Source organism: Delphinus delphis, chromosome X (assembly GCF_949987515.2).
Source record: "Delphinus delphis chromosome X, mDelDel1.2, whole genome shotgun sequence".
NCBI lineage: Eukaryota > Metazoa > Chordata > Mammalia > Artiodactyla > Delphinidae > Delphinus > Delphinus delphis.
This window is the reverse complement of record NC_082704.1, coordinates 40,710,458-40,721,102: the sequence shown is the minus strand read 5'-3', so window position 1 is coordinate 40,721,102 and position 10,645 is coordinate 40,710,458. Positions and strand designations below refer to the sequence as shown.

The window sequence follows — 10,645 nt, the reverse complement described above, 5'->3', positions numbered from 1 at the left end:
GAAATATTTGGGGGTTCAGATATTCTGCTTTCATTTGTGCTCTTCTGTCTCTTTCATTCCAAGCTGACAATATTTCCATTGATATAATTTTCTTAAGAACCTTGCTATTCTTGAATAAATTGCACTGGGTTTTACTCCACTGGACAAAATCTACACACACAATTATCTCTGAGATGATTTTTCTCTATCTTTGGCTCCAGCTGAGGTGGCTGAGTGTGCATGCATTAGGATCCTAAAGGATGTGCATATTCCTTGCCACATGGTGACTCCATCACCAAGCCAGTAGTGGTACATTAAATCATTCTCATACTTCAAATTATTGACTTCTTTGACCTCTAGACCCCTTAAGCTTCCTAGAGGCTGTCAGGTTTTGCTGAAAAATAAGCTTTGTGTGACTGAGTACTCTGACTTTTTTAACTTTTGGAGGTTTCAGCAAAAGGTTATACTAGTTACACACTCAACTTTTTCTCTATGTCATTCTTTCAGAAGGTATCTCTTAATTTTAGTGTATTTTGCCATTTGAATAGAATGGGAGTTTCCCAAATCATCAAGTCCTATTTTCTTTTTGTTTAACAGATATTCCCTCAATTTGTCTCTCTCCTGCCACTTTTTGATATAAATAGTAAGAGGAAACCAGGCCATACCTCAGCAATTTGCTTGGAAATCCCTTCAGCTAAATGTTCAAGTTTATCATTTACAAGTGCTGCTTTCCAGTGAACTGTTGGAGATAATTTCACTAATCATTCTGCTACTGCATATGAGGATCTCATGCCTCCAGTTTCCAATAACATGCTCCTCACATCCTTCTGGACCTGTGCTAGCAGGGTCTATGAGGTGTATATTTTTACTTACAGGTGGTTCAAAGCAATAATGTTCCTCAAAGTTCTTCCAGCCTCCACCCACTGCCCAGTTTCCAAGCCACTTACACATTTTTAGGTATTTGGTACTTTCAGTGCCAATATCTGTATTAGTTTTCTATTACTATGTAACAAATTACTTTAAATTTAGTGGCTTAAAATAAGACATTTATTACCTGACAGTGTCTCACACAGCTGGGATGTGGGGGAGAGGGAGCCCTGTGTTTTGGCTACGGCAGTCTGGAATGGAGTATCCAGTTTCCCCACTGAACTTGGAAAGTGGGGAGGAAGCAGTCTTGGTTCAAATATTAGAGGCTTTTAGCTTTCTTACTGAATTTGTGTAGATTTTCTTGAGCAGATATTTCTTCGTGTGCTGTTTGTCCTTAGGACCATTTCCAAAGGCCGTTAATGGCTGATTTCGTTTTATTTAAAATATGATTTTTACTACTTTCACTGAGGATCAGGTCAGTGGGGCTCCTCGTGTTGCCATGCCAGAAGTCAATCTTCCATTATTTCTTCATAGTATTTCATCCCCTCTTCTTCTGAGACTTTGATTATACATTTGACCCTTGAACAATGCAGGGTTTATTGGTGCTGACCCCCTACACAGTTGAAAATCCATGTACATCTTTTGACTCCCTCAAAACTTAACTACTGATAGTCTACTGTTGAATGGAAGCCTTACTGATAACATAAAGAGTTGATTAACACATATTTTGTGTGTTATATGTGTTATATACTGTTACAACAAAGTAAGCTAGAGAAAAGAAAATGTTATTAAGAAAATCATAAGGAAGAGAAAATACATGTACAGTACTGTATTGTATTTATCAATACTGTAAGTTTACATTGTTTGTTTACATAGCCTGTCAATGCCTACATCAATAATGTCTTATGTGATGCAAAACACTGTAGCTGTTATATGTATTACTAACACTAGACTTCAAAAATGAAAAGATCATGTGAAAAAGAACTTCATATTTATTTACAGGTATAAGGATTCATGCATTGATAAAAAAGAAGCAGTAATATAATTGCTTTATAGTAGCATAGTGTAATCAATACCATTGCTTCATGGTAGCGTAGCCTAGGCATTAATGAATGAACCATTATAAAATTCTTATGGCATATAGTATTACAGTCATATTCATAATACAGCACTGAAACATTATTACATTAAAGAAAAACACCTGTCTGTGATGATGATAGGCTGATACACAGTTTCTCCAATTGTGAGACAGAAAGAAGTATATTGTATGGTAATGTAATTCTTTGAAAGCAGAGTTATAAAACAGTAAGAAAACTAACACATTATTAATTTTATATCAGTCACCTTATGCCTATGTAAGAATAGGCTATCCACTTCAATATAAATATTGCACACAATGTTCTACACACATATTTTTGTATATTTCTTGAAAAAAATCTGCATATAAGTGGACCAAGCAGTTCAAACCCATGTTTTTCAAGGGTCAGTTGTATATACATTAGATTTTTTTCCCCACCATATCCCATTAGACTGTCACAATCTTTTCTGTATTGTCTATCCTTTTGCCTCTCTCTCTCCCTCAGTCTAGAGATTAGCACCAGTTCAGAGCCTTTAGCTAGTAACTCCCAGGAGGTCTTGGTATTTCTATGTCCCTAGGGCACAGTCACCCTGTAAAGTGTCTGCAGGTTCCATTGGAAAAGATTTCATGTAAGATTCATAGCATACACCAGTGGCTGCCGGGTCCTACCTTAGAGGTAATCTGCCTTCCCCTCAGTTGGATGAGAAGTTGAAAAACCCCACTACAGCAACTCGAATTAGGAAACAGCAGACCTAGAATTTTTTTCTGCCTCAATATGTCAGGCAGCATCCTATAGGCTGCCCAATTATTTCATTTTTAAGAATGCTCTGATTAGCCATCACCACAGATCCCTGTGGGTCAAACATCCTCTAATTACCATTTTATCACTGTGGCTCATTGTAGTAGTTGCACTCACCTTGTCACATATGATTAAGCACTGTCACCTGACCTCTAGCACTCTGAGATTCCCTTCATTCACACTAAGATCAAGTAGCCCAATTCCACCACAGCATTCTCCACCATAATCTCCAGCCTACAGAACACAGGCCCACAGAAATCTTCAAGGATGTCCGTGACCGTCTCACCAATGATTTTTAATGCCTTGGAGCATGTCTGCACAAATATCCTATCCCATATATCAGGGCTCCACTCTTTCCCTACTAGTGTTTTTACCTTATTGTAAAATCCATAGTAGGTAGGGCATTTAATTGGCAGTGGAACTCAGTGCCAGTATGAGGACCTGAGCTTGGTCCTCAGCCTTTTTTCCATCCCTAAGATGAGGAACTTCTTCAAACATGCCATGCAGGCTTTCTGGCGCTCTACATGTGTTTTCTGTTGTATTATATGGCTTTCAATTTCCTTTTTCCTATGCATATTCTTTAGGACCATCAGATGAACATGGAAAACTCCAGAACCTTTTGGATAATGATTTTTTTTTTTTTTTTTTTTTTTTTGCGGTACGCGAGCCTCTCACTGCTGTGGCCTCTCCCGTTGCAGAGCACAGGCTCCGGACGCGCAGGCTCAGCGGCCATAGCTCACGGGACCAGCCGCTCCGCGGCATGTGGGATCTTCCCAGACCAGGGCACGAACCCGTGTCCCCTGCATCAGCAGGCGGACTCTCAACCACTGCGCCACCAGGGAAGCCTGGATAATGATTTTTGACACAGTGCTTAAATGACACAGCAGCTTGATTCCCCAAACTTTGGATTCCACCTGTACTTCATTCTATGCCACCTGTGGTGCTGCGTAAGTGTGATACTACTACATGCCATGTACCAATGAACCTCTCCTAACACCTGCCCCCTACTCTCCCAACCCCCAGTGCAAAGAGGTTATTTTTCCCTCCTCAAATTAGTAATCCAATTTCTGGGGTAACTTCTAGTATCTATTACTGTATCTGAGAAGTGCATGACAGGAAAGAGGGAGCCCATCTGCATTAGAAAATTTGAGACTTTTTTAAAAAGTACAGTATACAAAGATGTGGGAAGGGTACTGGAGAACCACAGGGGTAGTGCAATACTCCATGGCTAGTAAAGGTAGGATTATCTAGGCCTGAGGGACAAAGGGAAAGAGGGGTTACTGAAAGCTTGAGATACAGAGCCTATTTGGAGAGGGCAACCCCCCAGGAAACTTTAGAGAAGAGACTGTCAGCATCTGGTGACACTACAGGGAACAAGCTGGGAAGTAAAGTTCCTGACCACCCCCCAGGAAACTTTAGAGAAGAGACTGTCAGCATCTGGTGACACTACAGGGAACAAGCTGGGAAGTAAAGTTCCTGACCACATTGTCCACCACTTACTCCCAAAGGACAAGGGAGCCCTTTGATGTAATCAATACAGGTCAGATTCCCTGGGATGTAGAGCAGGGTGGAGGAGGGTGGAGACTGAACCCCAATGGGAAGATGGAGAGATTTCTAGCAAATAAGCGAGGGCCATGTTAGCAGTACTCACTGGGAGTTGTGCCTGCAGTGAGAAAGGGTACCCCTATTCAGCTGTTATTACACTGTGAGGAGGAGGGTAAAAGGCATATTGTTTTTAGAGGGTTAATTCCAGCAAGACTGGGATTTGCCCAAGCTGGTCTACTAAAATAAGAAATGCACCTGTAAGTTACTGACTCATGGTAAAGGCATGAAACATACTAAGAGTGTTGTTTTAGAACCATTGGCCCTAGGAGTTTGGATGGTTTTTACCAGCTTGTCAGCTTTGCTTATTGGTAACAAAAAGGTTGATCGTTTGCATCTGGTCTTGGTGAACATTCCCCCCCCCCACCAAGCGCTCTGCTGTTGAAGAGCTACAACATAGCAAGAATATGCCTACGTAACCATCACTGCAAGAGAATCCTGGGCTGAGACTCCATTTTGTGCTCTCTGGTTCTAAGGTACTCTGTGAACACATCAGTGGTTCCTATTCCAAAAGAAGTGCATCTTTCCAGGGCTCTTATAGAGAGGGAAGGCAATTGGAGCTTGCATCTGGACACTTTAGACCCCTGGGTATGAGACAGCTCTTGGCTGTGAGGCACATCCTCAATGCTGTTGCTACATTGCATCCTTTTATTCCCCCCTGTGCTAAACTACAGATTTGCAAGCTTTGACATTTGAGGTCCCATGAGTCTTCTTTAGCAATGGAACTGTTTAGCTGTCATAGTTATGGCATCTAAAGAAGGAAATACACCATCCTATGAGATGCGTTCCATTTGCCTTTGTTTATAGTCATGATTTGCTCTAAAAACAGTTTCAGGTTCTCTTCAGTAGATATATTAATCCTTGCCTTTATGGATTCTTACTCCCAAACTTTTGTACCTTACAAAGGCCTTCAGGTCTCCCCCACACCCACCAAATAAACATTGCAACTCTTCTGCTCACCTTATGGTTTACACTTAATACAACTGCAATCATAATGAATATATAAGTCAGTGGACATTAGCCTTTAGTGTGAATCAGAATCACCTAGGAAGCTTGTTAAAAATGGAGATTCCAGGGCTTCCCTGGTGGCGCAGTGGTTGAGAGTCCGCCTGCCGATGCAGGGGACATGGGTTCGTGCCCCGGTCTGGGAGGATCCCACATGCCACGGAGCGGCTGGGCCCGTGAGCCATGGCCGCTGAGCCTGTGCATCCGGAGCCTGCGCGTCCAGAGCCTGTGCTCCGCAACGGGAGAGGCCACAACAGTGAGAGGCCCATGTACCGAAAAAAAAAAAGGAGATTCGACTCAGTGGATCCGAAGTGGGGGTAAGGAGTTCACATTTTCAACAAAGTCCTCTGGTGATTTTATTGTGGCAAATTTGCACACTTTAAAAACATGAATGCATTAATGAAATGAGATAGGGTTAAATTTGTGGTACAAACCCTTCTACATGGTGTTTCATTTGGAACTGCAAGTAAACCCTGCTAGAGAAATAGAGTCCACAGTTATTTATCTAGACCTGGAATGATCTGAGGCAAGAATGCCTAACTCAGCTATCATCATTTAAAATTTTATTAAGAACCTATTACTTGACAGGCACTGTGCTAGGCATTAGAGGTACCAGGATAAAAAGGACAAATTGTGCTTTGAGAAGCAGAGTCCAAAGCAGTGTTTCTCAATTTTTAAAAAGTTTAGCCTACAATCAGAAATTTATTTTTCATCACAACTCAAGGTATACAAACATACATACATATATAAGTGAAATACAAATTTCACAAAACAATACTCACCCTACCTACCTGGGATACAATCTGATATTTACTGTTTATCTCTAACCAATGCTATTCTACCCTACTTCATTAAACAATTTCAGGTATTGACTCATTGAATTTGTTTCAGGTTCTACTACTGTTGGGGATGTGGAACTGCAGTTCAACAAGCACAGGCCTACTTAATAATCTGCAGGATGTATCTTATGTAGCACATGTATTTATCCTTTTAGGCACATATTTCACATGATGGTGGGAGTGGGAGGCTAAGGAGAGTCTCCTTATAAACCAGTGCTTTGCAAACCTTAAAGTGCACAGGAATCACCTGAAGATCTTGTTTAAATGAAGATTCTGAATCAGTAGGTCTAGGATGGGGACCTGAGATCCTGCATTTCTCTTAGATGATGCTGATGCAGCTCGTCCATGGACAACTATTTGAGTAGCAATGCTCTAAAAATCACAAGTATGGGTAGGTGTGCTAACCTTGTAATGCAGGACCCGGTAGGAGTCTCCTAGGAGATAATTTCCTCTAAGGAAAAAGGAATGGAGCAGAGAAGGTACTGACAGGTGAGAAAAGCACAGTGTGCACCACTCAAATTTTATCCCAGCTTCCCATATCTGAATCTGATGAAAAGATGGCTGTATGTAAAATCTGAAATCCTTTAGTGACCAAAGGAGCACTGAGGTATTACCACTTGGATAAGTATAACTCTAAAGTGAAGAAAAGGACTTTATCCTCACTTCGATCAGTGTCATGGTGTGGGGCAGGTTTAGGGCTCACTGGGGACTCCAGAGAAATCAACTGAGCTTTGTCATCTTGAGGACATCAGTCCAGCAGCAGCAGTGAGGACCTTAAGAAGATGGAGGACTCATGAGAAGTGGCACAGTGCCCAGCAAACATGGCAATACCCAGGGGAGGGTTGTACCCACCTTTTGGCTTTCTGGAACTTATTTCTGGGCATAGGTGAGATGTACATCAACCCTCTTCCAAGTGTCTGATGAGGTCCTGGTCCTGCTAGTATAGGGGAAAAGGTAGAAGCCAGCCTAACACAGCTTACATACTCAGTACCTCATCTAATCCATTCCACAATCCTGTGAGGCAATAATTATTCCCATTTCACAGATGACAAGACTGCTCTTTATAGCAATTGATCTGTTATAGCTGCCAAGTTGATTCCTCCAGATACGAGTCCAGAAGTAATGTGAGTTTTACATAACATTTTAAGTTCTGACAACAAGAATTTACAGTGTCTCCACTGCCTTCATAAACTCAGTAAACAGTTCTTTGTATTGCTTTTTATGTATTGCTTTCCTTTTTTATATTTTAGCATTTCTTTATAAGAAAAGTAATCTGTGTTCCTTAGGAAAATTTAAACAGATGAGTAGAAAGAAAACAAAGAAAATAAATCACCCACAATCTCACAACTCATAAAACCACTGTTAACCTTTTTTTTTTTTTTTTTTTTTGCGGTACGCGGGCCTCTCACTGTTGTGGCCTCTCCCGTTGTGGCGCACAGGCTCAGCGGCCATGGCTCACGGGCCCAGCCGCTCCGCGGCATGTGGGATCTTCCTGGACCGGGGTACAAACCCGTGTACCCTGCATCGGCAGGTGGACTCTCAACCACTGCGCCACCAGGGAAGCCCACCACTGTTAACCTTTTAGTGAACAAAGTTTTCTGTTTTTCCTGTGCATAGATGTACCATATAAATTTCTGTTCTTTTACAAAAGTGGACCGATTCTGTAGATGATATTATAAGCTGCTTTATTTTTTTCAAGAATCATAACGCCTTTGTAATGCACATGGGTAAAAATCCCCTACTGACAGAGTGCTCTAGCTGGATCAAAAAGTTGTTGATAACAAGAATGACGCCTAAAGCAAAGTATTTGCAAAACTTTAAAGCACAGGGCCTGGTAAACGCCTGCCAGGGGCATTACACAAAAGGAATGTCTTCAAAGCCCCTTTGTGGGGCCCTGCAGCCACCCCTGAGTTCCCTTGGGCCCCTCGGGTGGAAGGGGTCCTGTAAACTTTTTTGCATCCACATAAACCCCCCCAATTTCTGTCTGGTTTTCTTCACCTCATCCTCCACCCTGGCCATCTCGTCAAATTCTCTTATCATCTCTTCATTGCTCAAATGCATATCGTGTATGGCCTCCTTGTATTCCTTGAGACACTGAGCCAGCCCCTTGTTGGTTTTTCTTTTGGCCTTCCTGGGTACATCATCCCCAGCTGGGCGCTTTCCTGCAGCCCTTGGTTCGCTGGCTGGCTTTTCTTCTTTTGGCTTTTCCTCGCTCACTGGCTTTCCCTCACTCTCTGGTTTTCCTTCTTTTGGTTTTCCCTCACTCACTGGCTTTCCTTCTTTTGGCTTTGCCTCACTGTCTGGCTTTTCTTTATCCTTTAGTACTTCCTCATCTTCTGTCTTTCCCTTGAGATCTATCCTTCCCTTGTTTTCTAACTTTTCCTTGTCTTCCACAGTACAAGCTACTCCCAGCTTTCTCGCATCCGGTGGCTGTCCTTTGTTTTCCACCTTGCCTTGGTTCTCAGGCTTTCCTTCATTTTCACTGCAGAGTTTTTCCATGTTGAGTGTCCCTTCCTTTTCCTGTCCTGGGGATGGGGCAGGGGGAAGAGAAGACAAAGAGGAAACAAGGGAGACTGAGGGCTTGGGGATGGAATGCAGGTCCAGATAGTAGCAGTTGCTTCTCGCCCCTTGTCAGGGGTCCCCTGACCTGGCCCGGCCTTCTGCCCACCCTTTACCCCACCATTCCTCGTGCACATGTGAGCCAACCATTTCCCAGACAGACCTTGCCATTTTTCCCTACGCTTGCTCAGCATGGCAGAATGTGTGTAAATGTGTTGGGAAGTGGGCAGTGGGGCCCCCAATTCTGCCCGGGCCGTGCCCTGCACACTTCCCACCCCTCTGGGTGCTTGTCCAGTGCCCTCTCCTTCACTGACCTGCAGGGATCTGAACAAGTTTCTCCTCTTTTTGTAGCCTAGCAGAATGCTGGGAACAACAGCCTCACAGACCTGCAGACAGACAGGAGAAGGGGATGGGAGCACCGAGGACGCAATAGGGGCCCTCCTCATCCACCGTTGCCTCCCCCACCTCCCCTGACCCCGCACCTCAGTCGCCAAATCTTTTTGTCAGGCCTCAGGACCAGACTAGGATGCTTTACAAACTGTTTGGGTCGCTGGGGCCCCTCCCCAGCAGGCAACCCGCCCCGCCCCCACCCCTTTACGCGGAGATCAATATTTCCTCATAGGCTCAGAGTGTGAGAGGGGGGTTATTTCCAGAATTTGTCCACGTTTCAAGGTCGCACTGCTTCTCCCCGTCCCCGCGACCTCATTTCAGGCTCGAAAATGGATGGAGGCCGCAGAGGAGGGGCGTCGAAGAGGCGGCAGGGCCAGTTGCAGGGTCCTCCCTCCCCACCTGCCCGCGCCACGCCCCGTGCCCCTCCTCACCCATCTCGGGACCCCTTCCCCTCTCCCCGCTGCTCCCGGATCCTAGTCCCATCCGCTTCCACCCCCACCCGGGCCGCCAGCAGCGCCCACCTTCACACTGACCTGCAGCGCCCGGGCCGGGCCTGCGCCTCCTCTGGCTCGCCTAAGCCCGCTGGCCCCTCGCCCGCCACCCGGGAAGCTCCAGGAGCTGGTTCCGCGCGGGCGACTGGACCAGACCTCGGGGCGGGGGGAGGGGGGGCGCGGGAGCTGCTGCCCAAGTCAGCGCCCTGCCGGTCACGTGAGCGCCGCGTCACCCGAGCCCGGTTTCCCCCCCGCCCCGCCCCCTCACCTACATCCCACAGGGACCGGACAGCTGCGGACGGCCTGGGCGGGGTGTGTGGAAAAGAGGGAGTTACCAACAGAGCAGGTCGGGGGAGGCTTCCTGACTGCAGGTGCTTTACCTTGGCGCCTCTCAGGTCCTTGCTCAGCATCCCTCTGAGATGCCCTTTATCCCCAGTTGTGACAGCTGATCACAGGGAGGGTACCCGACTTCTCCAAGAGCGCTCCACATGTAGCCCCACAGCCCGCTTTCAAGACCAGCTCCGCCTGACTCCAGAGCGCTGGTGGTGGTGCCCGCCAGGAAGCTGCGCTGCCACCTTGAGTAGCAGCTATGTCCAGAGCCTCTGCTCTTCTCGGTCCATGTGTTCTCTCTCCCTGGCTGATCTCTATTCATTTCCCTCTTAACACAGATGATTCCCAAATCTACATATCCAGGTTATTCCCTCCCCTGAGTCTCAGGCCTTCTTTGCCAACAGTCTATTGGACACCACCGCCTGAATATCCCTGCGGGACCTCAAAATCCATAACCCCAAACTGATTTTACCAACTTCCTTCTCGCCTTCTCTGTTCACTTCACTCCACACTGGATATTTGCACTCCAACGTTTAACCTGTTCTCATCTAGAGAGAATGTCAGACAGCTAAAATGTTAAAAAAGAAAAAAGGATGCATTAAAACATTTAAAATTATGGACCACAGATGAACAGATTCATCAACATCCTTGGTTCACAGCTTACTCTTATCATTGACCCCTGCTGACCCTCTTTCCTTTCCTTCCA

The 10,645-nt window shown here is 45.1% G+C and overlaps 1 protein-coding gene across 3 annotated transcripts; it reads right to left on the bottom strand.

The window, feature by feature from the left end:
* Nucleotides 1–7,853: 7,853 nt before the first annotated feature.
* Nucleotides 7,854–10,103, bottom strand: TCEAL2 (transcription elongation factor A like 2). Of its 3 annotated transcripts, none has more exons than XM_060003025.1 (3): nt 9,990–10,103; nt 9,043–9,114; nt 7,854–8,694 (listed from the first exon to the last, which is right to left on the bottom strand). In XM_060003025.1, exon 3 carries the CDS (start codon nt 8,666–8,668, stop codon nt 8,024–8,026), a length of 645 nt encoding a protein of 214 aa, XP_059859008.1. In that variant the 5' UTR covers nt 8,669–8,694; nt 9,043–9,114; nt 9,990–10,103; the 3' UTR covers nt 7,854–8,023. The 3 variants fall into 3 exon arrangements, with proteins under 3 accessions (XP_059859008.1, XP_059859009.1, XP_059859007.1); XM_060003026.1 differs by lacking the exon at nt 9,990–10,103 and adding an exon at nt 9,640–9,827; XM_060003024.1 differs by lacking the exon at nt 9,990–10,103 and adding an exon at nt 9,652–9,827.
* Between the last annotated feature and the right edge of the window lie 542 nt (nt 10,104–10,645).